General features: G+C 44.6%; 2 protein-coding genes across 7 annotated transcripts in view; one reads left to right on the forward strand and one right to left on the reverse strand.

Annotated features, from left to right (window-relative positions):
- The window catches only part of PAK5 (p21 (RAC1) activated kinase 5), a 134,521-nt gene extending 130,019 nt beyond the window's left edge, over positions 1-4,502 (forward strand). For 4 of the 6 annotated variants that reach the window (XM_083495919.1, XM_083495921.1, XM_083495920.1 and 1 more), the window contains one exon: positions 1,680-2,488. In XM_083495919.1, coding sequence (XP_083352045.1) covers positions 1,680-1,835 — 156 coding nt within the window. In that variant the 3' untranslated portion in view covers positions 1,836-2,488. Of the gene's footprint in view, positions 1-1,679 lie in introns of all 6 variants that reach the window. The other 2 variants (XR_014524231.1, XR_014524232.1) reach the window with 1 other exon arrangement.
- Positions 4,503-12,893: 8,391 nt separating this feature from the next.
- On the reverse strand, positions 12,894-24,547 carry LAMP5 (lysosomal associated membrane protein family member 5). The gene is made up of 6 exons (XM_083495005.1): positions 23,695-24,547; positions 23,047-23,213; positions 22,069-22,200; positions 21,501-21,606; positions 17,377-17,565; positions 12,894-14,225 (listed from the first exon to the last, which is right to left on the reverse strand). The coding sequence occupies exons 1-6, from the start codon at positions 23,759-23,761 to the stop codon at positions 14,047-14,049; spliced, it is 840 nt and encodes a 279-aa protein (XP_083351131.1). The 5' UTR covers positions 23,762-24,547; the 3' UTR covers positions 12,894-14,046.
- Between the last annotated feature and the right edge of the window lie 570 nt (positions 24,548-25,117).

The following is a 25,117-nucleotide window of genomic DNA, read 5'->3' on the forward strand; positions in this document are numbered from 1 at the left end:
CTACATCTCCAGATAAAGCTCACCACTGCAGACCTTTGCCCTCTAGTGTGTGGAAGGTGATGGACAAAGGTAATAAGTACATGACTGAAGGGTTGTGGGCAGCTGGGGAACCTTTGGCCCTACAGATATTGCTGGTTCATAAGTCCCAGAAACTTTTCTTTTGGAAATTATAGGGACAGAACTACCTAAACTGCAGAGAAACTTATTCATGTATGGTACTACAGCAGCAAGAATGTTACTTGTCCCAAAATGGAAAGAAGCAGAAGTCCCAGCAATGGAAGAATGCAGACAAATCTGTGGATCTGGTGGAACGCTCTGTCCCAAGAGACTAGGGCCCTGTGGGACTTGACATCTTTCTGCAGGGCCTGCAAGACAGAGCTGTTCCACCAGGCCTTTGGCCAAGGCACAGTCTGCCCCCCTCCTTCTGTAATCCTCATAGAACTCTAGCCCAATGGTTGCCATTAATTTGATTCTGAATTGATTTTAGAATGTATTTCAATTAATTGACTGTGATTTTATGTAAATTGTGCTATTTTTACTGTTGCTAGCTGCTCTGAGCCTGGCTTTGGCTGGGGAGGGTGGGATATAAATAAAATTTTATTATTATTTTATTGTTAAGAAATATGCAGAAATGGTGAAACTTACTGGAAGAATAAGAAATCAGGATAACAATTTTTTTTTTTACTAAATAATGAAAATCATTTATTGATAAATTATAAACAGATAAAAACATTGGCAGGATTATTGTAATAAACTGCAGTTTTATATGAATAAATTTAAAGAAGGTGAATAAATGAGCAAATTGAGTTAATTTGGATATGCAGAAGATATTAAAAACAAATTTAAGGAACTGCAGAAAGAGGGAGAAGGAAGTTTTGAAATGTCAAAGTCATTTTAAAATTAGTGAAATGTACAAATTTGAAAATTATAAACAAACAAACCTAAGTCCCATTATCCCTGACCATTGGTTGTAATGGCTGGGGCTGATGGGAGTTAGAGTCTAACAAAAACTGGAGGGCCAAAGGTTCCCTAGCCCTGAGCTAGTGCACCCCTAATCTCCCATCATCACGTTAAGCACTGATGGACTGAAGCCTTGTGCTCATTACCAGGTAACTTCATAAGAACCTAAGAAGAGGCCTGCAGAGGCCAGCCAGATACAGATGCAACTAGATTCATCCTCGAGCACATCCCTAAACAAATAGGTCCTCAAACTGCCTCTTCTTAGAGTTAGTTGGATGATGGCATTCCTGGACCTTCTGCTCAGAACGTAATCCTCTGCCCCAAAAGCCAAAGCTTCCCCTTTTGTTCACCCTTGGTACCTTTGGGGTTATTTGGGGTTCTGAGAAAGAGGAAGTGGTTGGGGCTATGAACAGAGCGCTGTTTGGCACATACCTGCTCAATGATTTGCACACACCTTCACACACCTGCTCATGAAATTGGCTCCTGTTATAAGCCACTTGTTTCAATTTCTTGCAAGATTTGAAGAGGCACAATCTAGAACTTCGCCACATTATTCCCACCTTCGTTCTGCTGCATGCATAGACCGGGTCTTGGATAATGAACTCCTGAACACATGAAAGTCCCACAGCGATGCTGCACACTGATATTAAATGACAGAAGGCTGCAGCGCCAATCATTTAGGTGTTGCCTTCTTCACAATGTTGCTTTTGCTTTTCCAGGTTTCCTCGGTACTTCGTGGCTTCTTAGACTTGATGTTGGTGAGGGAGCCTTCCCAGAGAGGAACAGCACAGGAACTGTTGAGACACCCATTTCTGAAACTGGCTGGGCCTCCTTCTTGCATAGTGCCTCTCATGAGGCAATACAGGCATCACTAAATCCAGTAGGGTACTCCCCCCCCCTCGCTTTTTGTTTCTTCTGGAGGAGCTGGATGAAAGCTGGCAAGTAGGCTGAAGGCACCTCTGTTGAGCTACCACTGCTGGCACACGATGAAGGAGACTTCTCTGAGTTTATGAAGATACTTTTTCCCCTTTGCTTGGTAACCAGGCATGTTGACAGTTAATACTCCTGTGTGGGGGTGCGCCTTTCATAGAATCATAGAGTTGGAAGAGACCACAAGGGCCATCGAGTCCAACCCCCTGCCAAGCAGGAAACACCATCAGAGCACTTCTGACATATGGTTGTCAAGCCTCTGCTTAAAGACCTCCAAAGAAGGAGACTCCACCACACTCCTTGGCAGCAAATTCCACTGTCGAACAGCTCTTACTGTCAGGAAGTTCTTCCTAATGTTTAGGTGGAATCTTCTTTCTTTCTTTCACAATCCATCGGTGTCATTAGTCTGTCAACTATCGAAGCAGAAGGACGTTACTTGTAGCACAACCCAGATGGAGCGTCCATTTTTTATTTGAAACCGAAGCAAGGCGGCACTTCTACTTCAGAAGGACTTTTTTCCTGACAAAAACGAACAAGCACTTTTTATCTCAGTTGTAGCAATGTGACGTATTTTGAAATGAATTTGTAATTTTCTGTACATTGCTTTTGATAATTTACAGTACTTTGATGTCATAGCGGTCGTGCTGGTAGAGGTGGTAGATGTAAGTTAATAAGCATTTGAGTGAGATCTTTCCTACTTTTCTATCCCTTTTGATGAGAAAGGAACACACACACACACTTTAACAGCTCAGAATGTTGACAAGAACTTTTCATCTGTGTTAGTCAAATGTACATCTTCATTTTGCAAACATTCAACTTGCTGAGCAATACAAGATACCTTTTCTCCCCTTGGAAATAATGTGTAAAGATTTCAGTATTGTCCAGAAGCAATGAGTATCTTACAGAATACACAGGACCTTATGCCAAGGGCTGAATTGCATATTTATATTTATCATGTCAAACTGACAGCTATTGCGTGGCGGTATATCAAATCATCAGTGGCCACAGAAAGTGTCCAGATAGAGATTTGCTTGCCAAGAGGTAAGCTTTCCAGTTGTGAAAATATTTCAATTGCAAAGGCTGCAGTTGAGTGACATATGCCACTTATGACATATGCCTATAGCTGGATGCTGATTTTGCTTATGCTCAAACTCCCGCAGCCCCACCACTGCCTTTGTTTCAGACAGGCCTGCACAATTTGTGAACACCAAACTAAACACACACCGCTGCAGTCACCTGCTGTGGCCTGCCAACAGCTCAGCATACCACCTTAACCGTTCTTGGCCTGCAGAAACAGAAGGCTACAGCACACATAACAAGCCACAATGCATAGCTAGTGTCCCATTTGGTGAGTTGCACAGATGTTGTGCAGGCCTGGTTGTGTGCAGCTTGTAATGTAGCAGCAGGAGTCTTGGGGCCGTACCCAATGAAGTCATCCCATTCATGCAAAGACTCCCCATTGGGGCAACACAACTCTCCTTCTTCTCCTCTTCCACCTCCCCACTGCGCCCCAGTAAATCTCTCCTAGAGAGTTTTGGAGGGAGGGACCAAACCAGATGTTGGGGGAGATCCACAGGAGAGCAGAGAGAAGGAAAGTGTTATTGCAGAAGCGGAAGACCTCACATGGATGGGACAACTTCATTTTTCGAGTGGAAAAAGTAAACAAAAGAATCCCATTGACCATCCAGTTTCAAATCCTCCTTTATAGGGCAACATACGATGTGTCTGGAGAAGAAAGACTTAGTGACTGGCCTCAGCTAGCAATGTGGGCGATTCTTTGTTTTAGTCTGTGTTGACTCCAGTGTCACAATATTCATATTCATTATTTAGAGTCACGCTTTGGGAGTCAAACACCAACCTCAAGATGTCCAGCAAGTGAAAGGGCATTTCCCAAGTTGAAATCCAAGTGTTTGTAAGATTCCAGTTGACATGTTCACCATTCAGGGGGAAATGCTGTGTAGACCCTATTGGAATGTGAATTCAGCAGTGACTACTACAACCAATTTTGTGTTGCTTGTTGAATATATTTGCATGTTTACCATAGACCTATAGCGCGTTGCCTTTATAAGTGCTTCATACTTATTTCCATGATGGAGGGGGTTTATTTATTAATTTTTTAAAAAAATTATGCACAATATGAAAGCCATGTATTTTCCAACCTTTTTTGTTATTACTGACTTCACTTGAAAAAATAATTATCTGACCCCAAATCTAACATATCTGGTTAGAACATTTTGCATTACGAAGGGTGTTTCTTCCCCCTCAACACAAATAAGTTGGTCATTACCTATTGTAATAAACGAGAAGCAAAACAAGAAGTTAGAAGGCTCCTGATTCTAGATAGATTTGTCAATGGTAATGAAGATCCTGTACTTTATTCCATCACAAATACAGAAATTCTATTTTTAAAACCAAGTCAAAAAAGTAACACACTAAGTAATGCTTCTTCAGTTTGCATAACACCTTAAGGCTACAATCCAATATATACTTACCTGGGAGTAAGTCCCATTGAACTCAGTGAGACATCTTTCTGTGCAGGCATGCCTAGGTTTGTGCTGTTAGTGCTTTAGGGGATTATCACAACTAAAGAAATAAACCACAAACTTACTTGAGGTTGGAAGTGGGTGGTACTGTTTGTTAAACCACAGAGCCTAGGGCTTGCCGATCAGAAGGTCGGCAGTTCGAACCCCCGCTACGTGTTGAGCTCCCATTGCTCGGTCCCTGCTCCTGCCAACCTAGCAGTTCGAAAGCACGTCGAAGTGCAAGTAGATCAATAGGTACCGCTCCAGTGGGAAGTTCAATGGTTTTTCCATGTGCTCCTGTGGTCCACCAGAAAGCAGCTTAGTCATGTTGGCCACATGACCCGGAAGCTGTACGCCGGCTCCCTTGGCCAGTAAAGCGAGATGAGCGCCGCAACCCCAGAGTTGTCCATGACTGGACCTAACGGTCAGGGGTCCCTTTACCTTTACTTCAGGTTACAAAAATAATTTGCCAGTGAAGCCTATGTTGGTGTTCACTCTTACAATTTTATTTGGAACTAATGGCCTGATCTTATGAGCTACTGAAACTAGACCTGAACTTCATGATCCAGCTTCAGATGAAATCCTAACGGAGCATCATCCATAAGGTATTCCATACTAGTACTTACCCTTAGGTATCTATAGATACATCATAATATCATAATCAGAGCAACCAGGGATCCCCTGCTGCATACATTTTGAGCAGTAAGTAGAATGTTCATACTTTTTATTTAATGTAGCTTTGCCACCATTCTGAAGCATCCAGGGCCGGTCCATCCATGAGGCAAGGTGAGGCAACTGCCTCTGGTGGCAAGATCCACAGGGGCAGCAAATCCCTATGTAGATATTTATCGCCCTCTTGTTTCTGGTGAAGATCTTTACTCACCCTTTCATCCCAGGCAGGAATGGAGTTGCCATTTTGTGGTTTCCATCAGGTCATCCTTATCCTGGCCTTATCCTTAACCTCTGAATTTTCCCCATCTTGCCCATCTCATGTTGATGGAATGCTCCCTGGGTGGCAGCTATGGCTTGATTTCTGGCAGCCGATGAGGAAGGGCTGGACTATACCACTTCGGACTGCCAGGACGGGGGTCACAAGATGGAATCCTCCTCCATGGGGGTGGAAGCCACTGCTACTCACTAAAAAAACCTTTGTGCAAGACTGCCCTAGAATTCTCCCTGGCATGTTAATTTTTTATGTGCAGGCAACATTTCTTGTCTGGGAGACTTCCTAAGAATGTGAACTTCCACCTGCATGCTGGCATGGTACAGCCCAGATAGTCCCATGCTATTGCTGTGTTGTTCTGTGCTCTGACTTGCATGCTGCTTGTGCAAAGCAGTAATAATAATAATAATAATAATAATAATAATAATAATAATAATAATAATTCATTATTTATACCCCACCCATCTGGCTGGGTTTCCCCAGCCACTCTGGGTGGCTCCCAACAGAATATTAAAATACAATAGTCTATTAAACATTAAAAGCTTCCCTAAACAGGGCTGCCTTCAGATGTCTTCTAAAAGTCTTGTAGTTGTTTATTTCCCTGACATCTGATGGGAGGGCGTTCCACAGGGCTTCCACTACTGAGAATGCCCTCTGCCTGGTTCCTTGTAACTTGGCTCCTCGCAGCTAGGGAACCGCCAGAAGGCCCCCAGCACTGGACCTCAGTGTCTGGGCAGAACAATAGAGATGGAGACGCTCCTTCAGGTATACTGGGCCGAGGCCATTTAGGGCTTTAAAGGTCAGCACCAACACTTTGAATTGTGCTCAGAAATATACTGGGAGCCAGTGTAGATCTTTCAAAATCAGTGTTATGTGGTCTCGGTGGCCGCTCCCAGTCACCAGTCTAGCTGCCGTATTCTGGATTTGTTGTACCTTCAAAGGTAGCCCCACATAGAGCACATTGCAGTAGTCCAAGCAAGAGATAACTAGAGCATGCACCATTCTGGTGAGACAGTCCGCTGGCAGGTAGGGTCTCAGCCAGCGTACCAGATGGAGCTGATAAACAGCTGCCCTGGACACAGAATTGATCTGCGCCTCCATGGACAGCTGTGAGTCCAAAATGACTCCCAGGCTGCACACCTGGTACTTCAGGGGCACAGTTACCCCATTCAGGACCAGGGAGTCCTCCACACCTGCCCGCCTCCTGTCCCCTAATAAGTGTGGAAGTGTGGAAGAACTAACTCCAACCAACCCACATGCCAAGGGGTAAATACTACTTTAGTCAAAGCTACATAAATGTCTGTCTGCTTTCCTGTAATAAAGCAGATTCATCGGATCAGGAGTCAATCATTTCACAGAACTTGAAACCCAAAGCAAGTATATCTAGACTCAGTCATTCACATGTCAGCATAAGAGCTCAGTTATATTTAGGTCTCTCAGCTGCCTTCAGGTTTTCTGCCCCCATCAGAAACCCGCTCTCTAAAAACATGGGCTTAGGCTGCATCTGCATACACTTTGGTGAGATTCATCTAACGATCCCCATCAGCTGAAGCCCTGTGCAAGAGCTTCTACAAATGCAACAGGGCTTCCCCCTTTCTCCACCTGCTGCGTGTCCTCAAAATTGGCCCAAGGACTCGGGAGAGCCTTCAGAACAGTGCACCGGAGAGGAGACATGGGGGTTGTTCCTTATGGCAAGCTGATATGCTTGTGTAGACGGAACATTTGTAATAGCACAATGATAAAGTCAACCCATTCTCTTAAGAGCACATTCACCTCCTCAAAGAATCCTGGAACTGTTGCTGGGAACTTGGAGCTTTGTGAGGTCCCCAAGTTTCTTTGGAGAAGATGTGCTTCAAAGGTATAATGCATGGGTAGGTAAACCAAGGCCCGGGGGCTGGATCCAGCCCAATCGCCTTCTCAGTCCAGCCCACACACAGTCCGGGAATCAGGGTGTTTCTAGAATGTGTGCTTTTATTTAAAATGCATCTCTGGGTTATTTGTGGGGCCTGCCTGGTGTTTTTACACGAGTGGAATGTGTGCTTTTATTTAAAATGCATCTCTGGGTTATTTTGGGGGCATAGGAATTTGTTCAATTAATAATAATAATAATAATAATAATAATAATAATAATAATAATAATAATAATTTATTTGTACCCCGCCCATCTGGCTGGGTTTCCCCAGCCACTCTGGGCGGCTTCCAACAAAGATGAGAAATACATTAAAATGTCACACATTAAAAACTTCCCTGAACAGGGCTGCCTTCAGATGTCTTCTAAATTTTAGGTAGTTGTTTATCTCATTGACATTTGATGGGAGGGCGTTCCACAGGGCGGGCGCCACTACCGAGAAGGCCCTCTGCCTGGTTCCCTGTAGCTTTGCTTCTCACAATGAGGGAACTGCCAGAAGGCCCTTGGCGCTGGACCTCAGCGTCCGGGCAGAACGATGGGGATGGAGATGCTCCTTCAGGTATACTGGGCCGATTTTTTCCCTTCAAAATATAATCTGGCCTCCCCACAAGGTCTGAGGGACAGTGGACTGGCCCCCTGCTGAAAAAGTTTGCTGACCCCTGGTATAATGTGTACACAGCCCCTGGTGGCCCAAACCTTTACTGGATCTTTGCCTCGACTGGTAACGTTGGTTGGTAGCATAGCCCTCCTGGGATAGCAACGAAAGTGCAAAACAAAGCACCCAGAGCATTCTTTTCATTGCCCCCCCCCCCGTTTTCTGTGTTCTGGTGTTTACCAGCAGCAAGAGATTTATTCCCAACATTAATCTTTGTCATCAGTCTCAGCAAGGCCTGATGTTACCTTCTCCAACACAAAAACTACCGGTATATACTTGAATGGGTATGCTTGAGAATGTGTTGCCCCCGCAATTGATTTTTTTGCTCCCATGGGTTCAAGGGATTGATCCTGGGAACATTTGCAAAGCATACGCTCTAACCCTGAGCTACAGCCAATCCTATAGTGTGCAATAGTACCCTGCCCCTTTTATGCATCAGAAACTATACATTTATTTTTAAAGAAGATCAATCTTCACACCAGAAGGTGCATTGTACAAAGTGGCATTGACAAAGACAAAGGAATATTACAGCAGAGCCCATGTTCCCAGAACAGATAATTGATTAAGAATGAAAGTACAGTGGTACCTCGGTTTACGAACTTAATCCGTTTCGGAAGTTCGTTCTTAAACTAAAACCATTCTTAAACTGAGGCACGTTTTCCCTAATGAGACCTCCCGCCCCCAGTGCCCTTCCACTGTTCAGATTCCGTTCTTAGACCAAGGTAAAGTTCTCAAACCAAGACACTATTTCCAGTTTTGCTGAGTTTGTAAACCAAATCGTTCTTAAACCGGACTGTTCTTAAACCGAGGTAACACTGTAATGGGGTTCTATTTTCCACTAAAAAAAATGTCTTTATTAATAAAAAGGGTCGTGTTTAAAAATATAATTTCCATAAGTATTTGATCAAATGCTTGTTGCAACGTGAGCCACATTTTAAAATTTAATGTGTGTGTGGGGGGGAGAAACATGTAATTTTCTGATCCATAAGTATCCCAACCCCTCCCCCAGCAGTATCCATTGCATTGCTTAGAAGTCATTGCTATCTTCAAAAGATTTTGTGCACACCAAACAACTCAGCAGGAGAAATGCAGGAGCAAATAAAAACATCCATATTTGCAATCTTGCTGTGGTGAATGTCTTTAACTTGCATATTCCGTGCGGAAATCTACCTTGGTTTATATTAGGGATTTCAAATGTTGCACTATAGCTAAGGGAGAAAGAGTAGCATGGAGGTCTTCCTTTTGGAGCTTGCGTTTGACCGAGCTGAAATAGCTCTCTTCCACAACGTACTTCAGAATCCATCAGGCTCTCCTCCTCCGACGGTGATTAATGACCTAAGCCTTTGATGAGGCTTCAGGCACATTCCCCCATTCCGCAGAGTATACAAACATTTTAGGAGATGGAAATATGTGCTACATCGCTATGTTTATTTCTAACTATGCAGGACAGAAAAGAATATGCACCTGCTCTCTGTGAGAGTCAGTGAACAACTAGACAAAGAAACAGGAAACCAGTAACATCAACATCCATCTCCCGTCTCCAGTGAGACTTCCAAGAGTCTGGAATGTAAACAGAGTCTTGTGACTCCAAAAACTGCACAGTGGCATAACAGAAATCCAACACTTCCTAGCATATGGGGAATCTGAGGCTGCTAAAATGGAAGAGGGGGTGGAATGAGAAAAACAACAAAATGCACTTAAGGCTTCTGCCAAAGCTGCAGTATGCCGTTGAACCTCCCTCGTGCTAGTTTCCAGCAGCCGACTGGGAAAGACGGGAGAGAGAGAGGAGGGATACAGTATTAGAGACAAAGCTGAGTTGAAGGACACATTCCAGCCAGGCAAGAACACTTAAGGAGGGTTTGAAGCAGAGCTAGTGAAGGATGTTCCTGAGGAAAGGATCTCGGATAGAAGAGCCCAGGAGGGCAGAATTTGGACACCAGGCATGACATTCTCCACCACTTGATGCAGTGTGTGGAAGGGACATCAATTGGAAGAGAACCCATATTGCTTTCCCCCATAATTCCCTCTGGCAGGACCTGAGGCAATGTTACCCTACAGCCAGTGCTGCTGCTTCACTTTCGTGGTGAAAGATAGTGCATAAATTGGTTACTAGAATAACAACAGGTAATTAACAAACAAATAGTGCTTTTCTGATTATTGTGGACTAAACTTACCCACAAATTGTGACCTGGTCACCCAGGACTTTGGAGATAATGTGCAATCAATCACTATCCCTGTTGAAATGGGTTATAAATAGAACTAAAGGATGACTGAACATAGGACTCATTTGGGTATACTGGGTTCATCCATTAGCTTTCTTTTATTTAAAAATTGGACGCAAAATAACTGAGCAGATGTTTTCGCTTTTGCTGCAAATATTTTTAGCTGGCCATATTCACCAAGTGACAACTACTGGTAGCATGCCAGCAAAAGCTAGTCGCAACCAACTTCTCATACAATTGTGATGGATAAGAACTGTTTGGCACTCCCTGCTAGGTAAATGAAGGAGTCTTCAAATGAGGAAATAATTTTCTGAGGGACTAGACTTAGAGACATCGTTCCACTTCCTCTGTGGAGCCCATCTTCCCCTGCCTCTGCAGGGAACAGACATGGGGTTCCAGGTCTGCTTAGAAGATGAAGGAGAACCAAGAAAGGATAAATTCTAAAAAAGAAATTATAAGAAATGAAAAGTCTGTTTAGATTAAGGGCTTTTCTCTCCATGCTTGGAGTTCTGGAGCCTGTCTAGGAAGCTACCATACCAAGTCAGATCACTGAGCTCAGTACTGTATACACTGATTGGCAGTGACTCTTTGAGAGGGATTGTCTGCAGCTCTGTCTGGAGTTCCCAGTGATTGAAACTGGAGGCTTCTGCATACACAGCACTGAGCCAATGCCCTTCTCCAAGCTCTTCTTCTGCATCTCAAACTCTTTCCTCATTGTCGGTCTGAGGCAACATTAGGAGAGAGAAAAGATAAGCTTAGGACAGTGGTGAAGAATTTCAGACCTGGGGAATGAATGTGACTCTCCACCCCTCTCTGTCTGGTCCTTAGGACTACCCCCAAGCCATACACCCTTTCAAGCCACACCCCTGTCCCCAAGCCACACCCATCTCTGCCTCTGCTTCACAACCTTCGTGCAGGTTTTTGATTGGCCATTCAGAGCAGTCTTTGAGTTGTTTACCCTCCCAGCTGAGGATAGATCTCTCCATCAGGAAATGTGAGGACAAGAGCACAACCTTCACACAATCTCTCTCACACACAGATCATTTGACAAAATCCTCAGTAACTTCCATGTACCCTACCTCCTTCCTGGCTAGGGGTTTCAAGTGCCTTAAAGCCACCAGATACTCACTAGTCATAGGGACAGAAATTTGGAGGGAGGGTCTGAGATGTTTCCTCTCTGACTGGGCTGAAGCTGTGTGTGTGTGTTTTCTCTTGAGGAGCAGAGTAGAATAAACCCCAATTGGGGAAAAACCAAAACCCTCTGGTTATTAAACTCCAAGCACATTCCAGAGAGCTGCTTTCTGACAGAGGTCCATCTTCTTACACCAAACCAGGAAGCCATTGGATTGGAAGAAGGACACAAGATTGTCTGTTCCAAGCACTGTTGTAACTCTGAATAATGGCATATTTGCACCATGGGAAAACCCAGGAAGCCACATGTGGTATATTCCATTCCAGAGATATAAATGATCTTGGTTTCACATAAATAAAATTGTGCACACATGCTTCTGGAAATTCGCCGCCATATATATGGGCAGAGAAATTATAAAGATCACCTCCTCCAGGGGGTTGGAGAAATTTCGCAACAGTTTCTCATAGATGGGTGCTCACTCCTTATCAGTGCCAGCAGTACAATTTTTCTGCTGAAAATAGCAGCTTCACTTTTCAACGGGAAATCAGCACGGGGAATGACAGCACCAGACAGTGGGAGCATGTGTTTCTGTGCTCACATGAGCTCCAAACGAAAGGAGAGACTAGGGAGAGTAAATACATCAATACATTAATGCACCACACATAGCATTTTCACAGTAAAAATGCCCGTGAGGTTTTTATGCTAGAGCAGGGTTGGGAGACCTTTTTGGTTTCACAGGACCTGTTCCTTGTGGGCCAAGTGTGGCAGGTGGGCAGGGCTGCCTGCCAGCCATATAACATCATTATCTCATCACATGATTGATATACCTATGGGGTTGTCTCACCCACCAGTCAAAATCCTTTGTGGGGGTTTTTGCCCTAGACCATGGGTAGGCAAACTAAGGCCCGGGGGCTGGATCCGGCCCAATCGCCTTCTCAATCTGGCCCGCGCACGATCTGGGAATCAGGGTGTTTTTACATGAGTGGAATGTGTGCTTTGATTTAAAATGCATCTCTGGGTTATTTGTGGGGCATAGGAATTTGTTAATTTTTTCCCCTTCAAAATATAGTCTGGCACCCCACAAGGTCTGAGGGACAGTGGGTCAGCCCCTGCTGAAAAAGTTTGCTGACCCCTGTTCTGCACAGATCAGCATCTGAAGTTGTGGCAGTCTTATTATTATTTTTTTATAAGATGTGACCAGTCCTACGCATGCTACTTATGCGCTCTTAATGTGTCATTTGGCCCCAAGACAAGCCTGATTCAGAAAGGGAGATCTTCAAATGTGTGTGGTGTTCATCTGAGCCACCTAAACTTGATGGAAGTGACTTATGCAGAAGATGCAGAATTTCCCCATCGTTGGCATTATTTCGCCACCCCTGCGAAGTGTGATGGCCTGGAATGGGACCAGCTTCTCTCAAGGAAACACCCTTACTCCACCTGCCGAAGGCCTTTGTAAGGGAAGCACTGATACGAGGTGCTCATTTACCAAATCTGCCTGACATTTTATTTGCATCTCATTATTTGTACAGAAGCAGAGGTCCCTTCCAAATGAATAAGAATGCCAATAAAATATTATTTTACATATTTATATATTTGCCTATGTTTCAAAAATACTCTGCATTAATCAACATAATTCAGGATTTATTGGGAGGGGTTTTTCCCCCATATATATATTTACACATATATATTTATAACACCTGAAGATATCTGCATAGTCATATGAACGTTTTGTGGTTGTTGTCTTAAATGAAGTCATCATGGAGTGGTAGGCATTTTTTTTTTTCAATCACAGTACATGCAAGGTGCTCAGCCCAGAAGCATTTCTCACTTGGCTTACAATAGCATGACGCTCTTATGTTTTGAGCAGCAACAACTATAAAGTTGTTCTGGTGCTAAAGCATTCCCATTAAGCAAAAAACAATTTTTCCTCAAGCTAAGATCATGGGTTCTTTTCTCTTCCCCCACCCACCCTGCCTGATTGAAATAGATTCTTGGTTGAGATGAACTTGAAGTGAAGCTGTGGCGGCTTAACATAAGGTGAGCAGGATTTGGCTGGTATTTTTGTTTCTTTTTCAAAATGGCATCATTCCTTGGGGAATGTCTCCATAGGATGCTATTCTAGATCCCTGGCTCCTTAACCATCCCTTTGCTCCCATAGGAAAAGTTGGAGCTTTGGGAATATAGGGTGATGGGTTGGATCCAAAGAAGCTTTTCCATGGATGGAAGAAGTCCTTCCATTCAAAGGAAAAGACTGTGGCCCAGAGGAGATTTTCATTCATGGAAGGATTGGAGATGATCTTCAGCATTTTCTGTTCTCCTTCAGCCTCCCATCCGTTCTTTTCAAGAAGCATAAAGGGCTGTAGGATAAAAGGGGGGGGGGATATGTCTTTCCTCATTCCTTCCATTAAAATTATGGATCTCCATTCCCAGATCATCGGATCCAACCCATCCTAGCAGCAGCAGTAGCAGCAGATCAAGCAGTACTCAGAGCAAAACATACACCTCCATCCTAATTTCTTCCCTCAGAACATGAATGGGAAGGAAGCTGCCATTTTACATCAATGGTCCTTCCAAGAAGAAAATGTTGCCTTGTGCTCTGAAGTACTGACTTTTGAGAAATATCTGCTCCCGCTGCCCCCCGCCCCCACCCTTTCCTGCCCTCCCCCTTTTGGTCATTATAAAGTAGTTAAGTTTTATTTCATCACATGGGAGCCTCTGGCCTACAAGAGAAAAAAGTGCTTTTGCTTCAGCTGACTGGTGAGTGTGCCAGCTACTATCCCATATGTTTGTACTCAGATCTGTCTCGTGGGATTTGGACTTGACTAGCGGTCATTTTGAGGTGGAGATGGTAAACGCCGAGAGTGATCACAATAACAAGTCCCAAGATCAAGCCCAGAATGAGAGGAAGGGTTTCTTCTAACTGTTCTCTTTCGTCTACTGGGCACTTATGTTCTGCAATATAAATAAACAGAAAACAGGGAGGGGCAGAAAGACAGAGAGAGAGTTATTTTCTGTACCAGTAAGCATGAGCTTATATGCAACAAAATGGACTCTTTCCCATACAAAGAGCTCAAGGCAACACATACAATATTCCCACAACAGCCCTGTGGCGTAAGCCATACTGAATTCAAAAATATGGCCCAGAGTCAACCTGTGAGCTCTATGGTTAAGTGAGAAATTGGACAGTTTGGAGAACATAGGTATAATCCTTCTGGATCAGAACATTGGCCCATCCTGTTTCCTGCAATGGCCATGATGGCTCCAGGAAGTTCACATGCAGGGGAAGAAGGCTGCATGAGGGAATATCAGAGCAGACTGGGTGTCAGGGACTGGACATCGTCGGATGACTGGTGGAGACTGCTTCCCCCTCTTCCTGAACCTTCCAGAGAAGAGGAAGACAGTATAGATTTACAGTAGTGGTTTGCAAATGGTCACGGCTTAGAGGTAGATGAGGGGCAAAGTTGGGAAATAATGAGAGAAGAGGCAGGGGAAGCAGAGCCAGAGCAGCTGGCTGACACATGATAACTAGAAAGCATTCCAGACCCTCCTTCTCCCAGAACCCGGCAAACATTGAAAGTAGGAGAGCAAAGGACTCGGAGGCAAATGGCCCTAAGAGGCCACCATAAGGTGAGTGCTGCTGCTGACGACTGAGTAGAGAAGGAGGGTGAAGTTTACACAGAACAACACCATTACTCCAAGAGGCTACATTTCCAAGCCTCTCTCTGTGAATATTGAATAAAAGACGTTGGTACGAGCTTTCCTTGTCTAACTATTCCTGCCAGCCTACCGTGGCGGGATCGGATTCCCTGACACTGGGGGAAGGAACTGATCGAAAAGATGCATGGCCTACCAGTTCCCCAACATGTCACTGAAACAGGGGGAAACATATGCCAGTCCTGGAACTGCTGTAAGTATTTTCCCTTCCATTGGAAACAATAGGAAGGAAATCATTTAACAGGCAGCCCTGAAAATAACAAAGTAATGCAAGAATGCTTCTCCCACTCATCCTGGAGTGCCTTCCCTTTGAAATTGACATAGTTTGTAATTTTATCATTAAGGAAAAACAGGCTGCCAAGGTCAGTTGTGCATAGAATCCTAAGTGGTGCACAAGAGTCCTTAACCCTAGTCTTCAGTGTTCGCATTAACCCTCGGGGTCACTGAGTTAAACTGATGGGCAGTAGTTTCAGAGCAGAAAGTAGAAATAACTTATTTTTGCAACACTTAATTAATTTGTGGAGTTCACTGCCAGGAGATATAGTAATGGTGACTGGCCCAGACAGCTTTAAAAGGAGGATGGAGTTTTAAAAATTAACAGGATTTATATACCATCTAATTATCAAGACCTTTAAGCAGTTGACATAAAACAATATAAGATATTCATTAAAAACAAGTCGACCTATAACTTTTCAAAACACAGTATACATAATCTTGTTGGTTTTTTAAAGGAAGAAATATGCATGATAAAACTAAATGTTCAGATTAGATAGATAGGTCTGGCAATGGCTATTTGCCATGATAGATAAAATGAATATCTGTGTTGAGAGTCTGAGTACCTCTGAATACCCATTGCTAGCGTCAAAATAAGGAAGGGTTCTTGCCTTGATTTCCTACACCTGGGATTCCCAGAAGCCATTGGTTGGTTGCTATTGGACAGTGGATGCTGGACTAACAGGACCCTTGATGTAATGCAACAGGGTCCTTCTTATGTTTTGTTTCTACCTGTGCATATAAGACTTTGACACTCATGCCAACAATTAACAAATTTCCACCTTCATATATATAATCATACGGAAATCCAGAACATTTTGTAAACCTGAAACCTTCCACTTTTTTTCTGCCATGAGTAGTTTATGACAAAAGGAGTACAGTCATACCTCAGGTTAAAGTAGCTTTGGGTTGAGCATTTTTGGGTTGCGCTCCGTGGCGACCCGGAAGTAACGGAATGCATTACTTCCGGGTTTCACCGCTCATGCATGCGTAAACGCTCAAAATGATTTCACATGCATGCGCAGACGCTGTGAATCATGACCCACACACATGCAGATGCAGGTTGCGTTCACTTCAGGATGCGAACGGGGCTCCGGAATGGATCCCATTCGCATCCAGAGGTACCACTGTATCTACAATATCTATTCTATAAGAAAGGCAGTTGGCTAAAGACATTGGAAATGGTTTACTGCTCAGAAAATTTAGAGCAGGACTGAAGAAGGTGAAGCAAAGGATTTGGACATTGCCCTTTTGGCTGTGGCATTTTGCCAAAATAGTGATTGGTTATGAGAAGTGAGCAATATAGATTCCTCGGACACAGCCACAAAGCACTTTCAGCTATGAATGGAAAACTAAGGGCGGGGGAATCATGTTAAAAATTATCCACGTTAAACAGAAAAGCAGGTTGTAGAATGTAGGGCAGTCTAAGCCCTTGCAATGGGTTTTGGGGACAACACCTCCAACACAAAGACCAGGTGCCAACCCCCTGCTTATTCAGCTGCCCCCCCCAGCAGTTTCAGAATTCTTCACTGTTGAATCTTGCTTCCATACAGACCAGTGATTGGCACTATTGCTCCAACAAAAAAAGTTTGAAGTAAATAAAATCTACTCAATTGAAGAAGTAGGAGCATGTCTTCACCTGCCTCCTTCTCCAGGAACAATTATTGTCCTCAACCTAATGCATCTTCAGGACCAGGCAACTTAGCCATTCCCAGCCATTATAGCATTTGTATTTATTTGTGCCATTTATTTTTAGAAATTAAGAACCTGTAATACAATTAAGTTCTAAATTAATACACTTAGTGAACATTTGTTTGTGCCCACAAATGATTTTATTTGTGAGTCAATGGTCCTTGATGGAAAAAGCATCCATTATAAGATAATAATGGGATGGGGGAAATCTGCTTGTTCCTAGCTGAAGGAATGCTATTCTTAGCTTTTGTCTGAGATTCTGGACAGGATAACTTATTCTTTCAAAATAATAATAAAGAAGATGTGTTGTGTCCCTTGTCCATCCCAGCTTTCCATGGAAGCTGCCTGCTTTGCTGGCCAAGTGCTGCCACCTCATCTTTCCAAATGGTACCCAAACATCTCCCAGCACCCGCAAGACTCTTACCTTCACTGAAGGTGAAATCAGAGCTGATGTCAAAGGGCTGAAGGCGGACCTCTGACAACAAGAGAACTACAGATTTTTGATGGTCGCTGGAGGTCAAGGTGATTGTCTGCTGAGCTTGGCATTCGTAAGACTTCCCAGCTGGGGTGACTAAAGCAGAAAGATGGCGTGTGGTAGATGTGTGTTTCCCGGCTGCCAAAAAGAGAGAAATGTCAATGGATGAGAACCACTCCTAAGGCTTGGGATCCTCAGTATTGCCCATTTGAAGAGGCAATAACTCACCTGCTTTCACTGACCAGACTTAAGCCTGTTACCACTATGACCCATTTTTCCCCATTCCACTGGTGGAACACTGCTAGAGGACCATCGGAGTGATGCTAGTGTCATCCCTGTCTGCTGACAGAGCAGCACTCATGTGCCAAGGCCCTATGACCCACAGTTCCCTAGTGATTAATAAACACACGGACAGGAGCATTTCAGTTTATGGGATCAAATAGGCTACAACTTTGTTGGTTACAGATGTGAGCGGTTTGGCTTAGGCATTGGGTGGTGCCAGGCTATATTTCGACTCCTGCCTGTCTTCAGGAAGTCCATCTAAGGGTAAACCACCAACAGGGGGACTCCTATGACTTACATCAAATAGGGGCACCCCGAGAGGTCCCTGCTGGGGTTGTGGCATGGCCCTAGCCCACGTCTGGGCATCGGACAGAATCCACACCCTGGATCCCTTTAACAGGATGCCCTTAATGAGGAGGATCAGGCAGAGGCTATAACTTCCCCTTCCAACTGAACAAGAAAGGTGTGTGGACTTAAGTAACTTCCAGTGGTCCCTTGGTCAGCTTTCTGATGGGGCATGGACTGCATCCTTAGTTGCCGTCTTCAAATCTGGATTCCACCCAAACAATTCATATTGGTCAGGCCAGCTTAATAGCCAGAAAATCTTGCTTTCCCAGAGCTGGTTGAGGACAGAGGCAGGGCTCTCTCATCCACTTCACAGTGCATTGGTTTCATGTATTCTTTACACTCTGGTGAGACCCAAAATTCCTACGACTTTCTAGATTTGTGGAAAAGGCAAGAACCCTTTCCCAGGACATTTATGGTACAGGCCTTGTTATTGTCAATGATGATGAATTGGGAGGGGGGGTGGAGGTTAAGAATGAAGAAATATCCATGTGCAGAATTGCTAACACTTGAGGAATTATGGAGAAAGAACCCCCTTTGTCAGAATATTTATAAATCATCATAAAGTGTGTGTGTGTGTCCATATACGCTATTGGGGTCCTTTGCACTTGGAAGACTAATGTGCTTTTGCTATGGCAGCAACTATGATTATTATGCTAAAGAATACCAACTATTAAGCAGATATGCAGCTTCGCCAGAAGAGATGTGTTGGCAACATCTTTCTCTTACTAGGTTCATCTCTACAAATGCAGCATATCACTCGATTTTCTTTCTTATTCTCATTGCTGAAGGCATCCCCACAGCATCACTCAAAGTGCCATCACTCGTGCTGTGTCCCCTGAGGACTATTCTATTTGTATCTTCCCCAGGGTAGCATTTTAGCCTCGGACATGCCCTGTGAGATAAGATTGAGAGGGTGTGTGACTTGCCCAAGGCCACTCAGTAGGCATTGCAGCTGAGGCAGGATTTGAACATGGGATCTGTACACCCAATATCTATCACGTTAGCCATTTGCGACACTGGTTCTCATAGCACAGCACTCTGCGCAAAACTGTACATAAATCAATAATCAGGGATAATATTCCAAAATAAAACCTGAAACATATACAGATTTGTAAATGTGCTTAATTTTAAGTAAGAATAATGACAGTGAAATGTGCATGATGCTCATATGATGAAAGTAAATCCATAAATCTTAATAAGTAGGGCGGAAATCCAAATATAAAGAAAAATGAGTATTGAAATTAATGGCACATAACTACTTAGCTTAAGCACCTATGTCCCACTGAACTGCTTTCTCTGGATTGAACCCTTTAGCTGCAATCCTATGCTCATTTACTTGGGAGTATGATTCTTTTGAAGTCAATGAGACTTACTTCTGAGGAGGAACATCTAAGATTGCACTTTAAACCTTCAAAAATTAAATATTTTTTTAAAAACCCACAGCTAATCTATGTTTGCATGTGATGACAATTCCCAGTAAATTTATTAGTGCAGATGGTAGATTTTCAGACCCTTTTGAAAATCAATCATGATTTCCATCCTATACTTTATTTTAAAATGAATATGACTTTCAGCACAATTTATACTTAAGGAAGGAGATAAATAAAACTTTGGCTTCAATTTCTGAATATCAGGAAATATTCAAAAGACATGAAATTTATGAACAGTGGATGTGACTTTTGTTTGCTTCAATGCGACAAAAGGGGGGGATCCCAGGGTGGGGGGAGCCACAGACAATCTCTTGCAGAACATCCTGCACTGCAGATATACACAGCAACAAATAGAGGCAGCAGGAGAACATCTAAGATCAGGTTGAGAGAGTAATGCTAGAAAATGAGACAGAATCATCTTCAACAGACAAACTACACCAAAAGCTGCCCACATCTTCTAGGGCATTTGGATGTATTCAGGATGAAGCAATCACCACCACCATTTCAGTGAAGGGAAAACTGAGGTGGCTTCGGTTTTTTAAAAAAAGAGCATTTAGAAAGAACAGTCCCAAAGTCCAAGCAATAACAAGAAAAACAATAGGAGTTGGTTTTGTTATTTACATTTGAAGACAGGTTTAGGAGCCCAGTCTCTACGTTCTGAAGTGCTTGCAATAAGAGCATGAAATTCACCCATACCTGCAAATCTGATTCTGTAAAACTCAGAAATACTTTACACACGAAGCCTAAACTATAGGTACAAGAGACAAATCATATAGGCAGCAAATCCATCTATTAAAGCTTTCACGGGATCACCTTTACCAATGGAAACCAGTACCAATGGAGACCAGTTTTAATTTGTGAGTTAAGAGCACATTTCATTTTCTTAATAATATTTTCCCCCAGTTTTAGTTCTGGCACGTTGCTGTAAATAACCGATGTGGTCTTTTCTTCCTGCGATGAGTAGTAGCATGTAGCTTTTGGTTTTTAATTTACCATTTTGCACTTTCTTGTTAACACGCCAGAAAGGCAACTCTATCGGAGGGTTTTTTGTATTTACATTTAATTAATTTATTGCTTTGGTCTTCGGAGAAACCGTTGTAGCAAGCCCTATCTGTTGAAAGGTGCGCATAGACCAGACTTACAGCCCGAAGGGAAGAACGTTTCCTTACAAAGCGAGTCTTACTGAGTTCAGTTTGATCGCAGCCGCACAACGCAATCCTAGGCAATGATAACTCAGTAGACTCCATTGAGTTGAGCAGGACTTACTCCCAGGTAAATAGGCATCGGATTGCACCCGCGGTTCTTTGTAACGTGTCGGGCCACCCCTTCCTTTCAAAAGGCTCCGAATTGACAGAAATCGGCTTGTAAACGGCAATCTCAAACCGTCGAATCCTTCACATTTGAAAAGCGTGGCCTTGTTCGCCGTTTCGAGGCGGCCCAAAGGCAGAAGAAAGACGCCTCTTGAAATAAGTCGATTTTGCGCACAGGGAAGGGACCTACCTTCCAGGAGAGCGCTGAGAAACAAGACAGGCGGGGAGGGGGAGAGAGAAGGCGGGGATTCAGCGCCTAAATCCACCCGAATCCGGGCATGTGCTCAATCCACCCAAGGGAAGGAGGGTGGTTTGAGGTGAAGGGATGCGGTTTTTATCCGCAGTGCGGGCTTGGGGGTGTAGAGGAATCTAGCCTAAGGTAGGCAAAGCGGACAAAAAACCGGAGAGAAGCGACGCTCCGTGTGAAAGCAGAGCGAGCTGGCACAAAGAAGCAAAGGCCGGGGATGCAACCCGGACTTGAAGAGTCCACGAAATCAAGACTGCATTTCGCTGTGTTGTGCTCTGTGTTGTGTCCTCAAACCCTAGCCCAGACAGCCCCCCTCCCCGCGCTTTTCCAAAGAAGGTGATGGAGAACTCCAGGTCGTCTTCTTCCTCTCCTGATCCGCTGCCACCAAACAAACCCGCTCTCTAGATTTTCCTAGGCCTGCCCCCCCCCTCTCTCTCATAGCACATCAGGACTTACGGTTAACCGCGTCCTTGAAGTAGGTGCGCTCGGAGCTGTCGTAGACGAACTGGACTTTGTTCATTTTCCACCAGGCCTCGGGCCCTGTGCTGGTGTTGCGACCCTCCTGTCGATTTCGGGATGGAGGAGACCGGGGGAAGGGAAGGGAAGGGGGGGCGGATAGAGAGAGATAGACGGAAAGACAAACGGTTGATATTAAGGACGCATCCCCTTGGGACCCTCCGCATCCCGTTTCGGCCTGGTGAGAACTTTGGTTGAGCTTTGGGAACCCTGCGCCCTCCCAATAAATAAAAATGCTGCTCCATTTCTCAGATCTGTCATGGCATGAAAGAACTTAGAAGCTGCGGGGAAAGAACCGCTTGGTGGGCCTTTAGCAAGGATACTGTGCGAACTAGAAAAATAAAAGACAATGCCATCCTGGTGTTTTTTGACCGCCCGTTTTCTCTGCCTCTCATCATCTCTCTCATGCTCTCCCCTTTATTTCCTTCCGTCTCTCATCCCCACTCCTTTGACTCTTCCTGAGTTTCTGGGCTCCTACGCGGGTGACCCTGCGGTCGCCATTATTTACCTTGACAAAGTAAAGTCGCAGGGTGTAAGCTTTGTCTATCCAAAAAATCTGGAGTTCGGCTTCGTTGCTGCCGCATTTCCCCTGCTCTTCTGCTCCCCGGGAAAGCGGGATGTAGGCTTGCTCTGTGATCAGCTGGACACAAGGGCACAACAGGCTCAGTCAACGGAGAAGTCCAACGACCTCCCCGCACCCCGAAGTCCAACGACCTCCCCCCCCCAAAAAAACCCTTTATTAAGGATTTTATCCGAGGCAAAAGGTTCTCAAAGAGACTGTCAAGGGAAACATGGAGGAGTCGACATCCGCCTTTTCCCGATGCTGCTATAACAACAACCCACAACAGATGGAATGAATACAGGTATGTGCAGGGTCATAGAAATGAGCGGATTTCTCTGTTCACAGCCAGGTAGAATAATTGCCCATAATCTCTCCACCACCACCCGCCTCCCCGTCCCGGAGGATCAAGATGGGCAGTTAGATATGGTCAGATCTCTTTTCCACTCCCATATGAAAAAGCAAGTTTTATGCACTTATAAAAGCATTAAACCCAAGAATCCCCAGCAATAGATAGGAGCCAGCATTCCTTGGGGTGGGAGAGCGAGAGAGCGGGGGCGTTTATTCTGCGAGTACAATCTTTTCTCATTCCAAGCTTAACTACTTGCAAATTCGGTGTGGGTTGTTTTTTTTTTTTTTTTTAATTTTCTTCTTGTGTGTGAGGAGCTGGGGCTCTGCATTACCTTAGCAACATCAGGCAAGAACTAAGGCTAACCATGCTTGGGATCCTCATATTCTATATTATTCCTGCTTCTCCCTCCCTCTCAGTCACACAGTATTTCAGATCAACAAACATTTCAGAAATACTAAAGCTAAACCTTCCCGCTCTTTTATTGGATGACAAAATGCACAAAGTTGGTGGAGTCGGTGTGCGTGCGTGTTTGGAGAGAGATGAGGCAAGCGAGAACTCGCGCGCAAGATCCTTACATCTACATAATTGCTGGCCCACACGTCATAGGGAACGATGAACTTCGCCGCGAATTCCGCCATAAGACAGGTCGTTCCATTTTCGCGAACTACAAAAATAGCCTTTTCGGGGTTCGAAGACAGGCCGGAGAGGTTCTCCACTTCTTGTTCTGCCCCGCTGCTGGCCACTGCGTTATATATAAGAGATCACAGTCAGGAGGGGGCATGGTTTTCAGGTTTAAGCTGCGAATCTATACGCATTTGTTAGCGACCAAGACCTATTCAACTCAATTAGGCATTCTTCTGAGAAGGATTGCACTCTCAGTCACAAAGCTTTATTGAAAACGGGAGTTTCTTATCAGCGGTCAGTTTTTGTCTGATTATGTGGGTAGGAAACTACCTGTCTTTCTTAACTGCACGGCATTTCCCAACGAAAGCCCAGCCCGCTGATCGACATATCCTTCCCAGTAAGACCGAGGAGAGATCATAGTCATCTCCCCACAACCAACCGCAAGACACGCAGGGCTGTCTTACGGATGTTTCCCATTTCTCAGACGGCCCTCAAAGCAGGGATGCTAGTGATGCGCAGCCTAAATAGACAGACTCGCCAGAGGAAAGTAGCGCTGGTCGTCCGCCACCCGCATGGGAAAAGCAGGCATTGATACTCACATAAAAATAGAAGCAGTACAGGGAGTCTTAGGCTGGATGAGGAGGTCTCGCGCCTTCTCAGATCCATGCTTCCAAAGCAGAGCCCGCGAAGATGAAGCTGGGTTGTTGTTTTTTTGGCGGGGTGGGAGCTGCTCTTTCCTCCTTTCCTCCTCGCTCGCTTCGCTTCCTGTAGTGTTGCTTGCGCGGAGGCGAATGCACTCCGATCACTTTCCTAAGCTCGAGTAATACGAGCTGCGGGAGGCGGGGTGTACGTGGAAGGCCGGCGGGAGCTGTCCAAAGTAACCTAGTGCTGAAGTGCCTGGTACTTCACGCTCTCCTCAGCTATGCTGCTGCAGCGTCGGAGAGCGAATACTGTAGAGGAGGGTCGCGAGAGAGCTGTCCAAAGTAACTTAGTGCTGAAGTGCCGCCGTTGGTACGCTTTCCTCAGCTATGCTGTTGCAGTGTCGGAGAGCGAACAGCCGAAGGTCGGAGGGAGCTGTCCAAACTAGCTGCGGATTGCAAATCGACATATAGGAGGGAACTCGATAATTTCCTTGCGGTACTCACCTAAGACCGTAAAAAAATAGCTGTCGTTGTGTCGCTGTTTCCGATTCCACCACCCCCTCCAACATTTGCATTCATTGGGCAGTTCAGCCTTATATTGTCGAAGCCCAACAGCCTTTCCTCCTCCCCGACATCCCTTTTCCAGAGGCAATGCCTCTTTTATTTATTTCACACCCTAGCGAGGCGAAGTTAAAGCGCTCTCCCGTTCCATGATCCTGTTTAGAAGTGGTGGATGAGGTGGCGGCGCTTTCCCTACAAAACAATTAAAGCGCTGCTTCTGGCGTGCTAGGCTCGGAAGTCGTCAGCTGACATCGACGGAGTCAAATATACCCTTAGAAAGGGGTCGAGGCGTCAATGAAGCGTGTTTATTGTAGCCACAAGGAACGATTGCTGCAGTTCCCATGATCGGTGTGGATTTGGTGGCCGAGGAGAGGAGAGCAAGTTATCAATAACCTCTATTGTTGAGCCTGCTTGGCTTGATAGCTAGCTTGCTAGAATATCTGGCAATGCGGAAAATGAATACTTATGAAACAGGGAAAGACTGAACGACTAGCAAAGGCGTGAGGTGGGGCATGGAGTGGAGGCCCTGAGAAAATAATACCTCACTCAAGTGAAACCAACCAGAGCAAGTAAACTTTCCTTCCAACCTCATTGTCTCTCACACGCAGAGGGAAGGAATGCACCCTTACCGTTAACTCCTCAAATAGTTTACCCATATTGACAGGACAAACTCATCCGTAGGTGGATTTTATGAAATTAACATGATTCCTCAAACAAATTCCCAGAGACACGTGATACTACTTTGCACTGCCTTTTGAAATGTCTTTCTGACTGGTTGTAATTAAAGGGAGTTCTTCTATACAGGTTGCAATAAGTGGTG

This window comes from Podarcis liolepis (assembly GCF_965112155.1).
Source record: "Podarcis liolepis genome assembly, chromosome: 3".
Lineage (NCBI taxonomy): Eukaryota > Metazoa > Chordata > Lepidosauria > Squamata > Lacertidae > Podarcis > Podarcis liolepis.

What these genes read in the sequence shown, in the direction of transcription:
- LAMP5 (XM_083495005.1), bottom strand. Translation starts at nt 23,761, where the DNA reads ATGGATCTGAGAAGGCGCGAGACCTCCTCATCCAGCCTAAGACTCCCT. An exon ending in TGTACTGCTTCTATTTTTAT is followed by an intron (nt 23,214 to 23,694) that starts GTGAGTATCAAT and finishes TATATAACGCAG; the next exon opens with TGGCCAGCAGCGGGGCAGAA. An exon ending in GGGCCAGCAATTATGTAGAT is followed by an intron (nt 22,201 to 23,046) that starts GTAAGGATCTTG and finishes CCTTGTGTCCAG; the next exon opens with CTGATCACAGAGCAAGCCTA.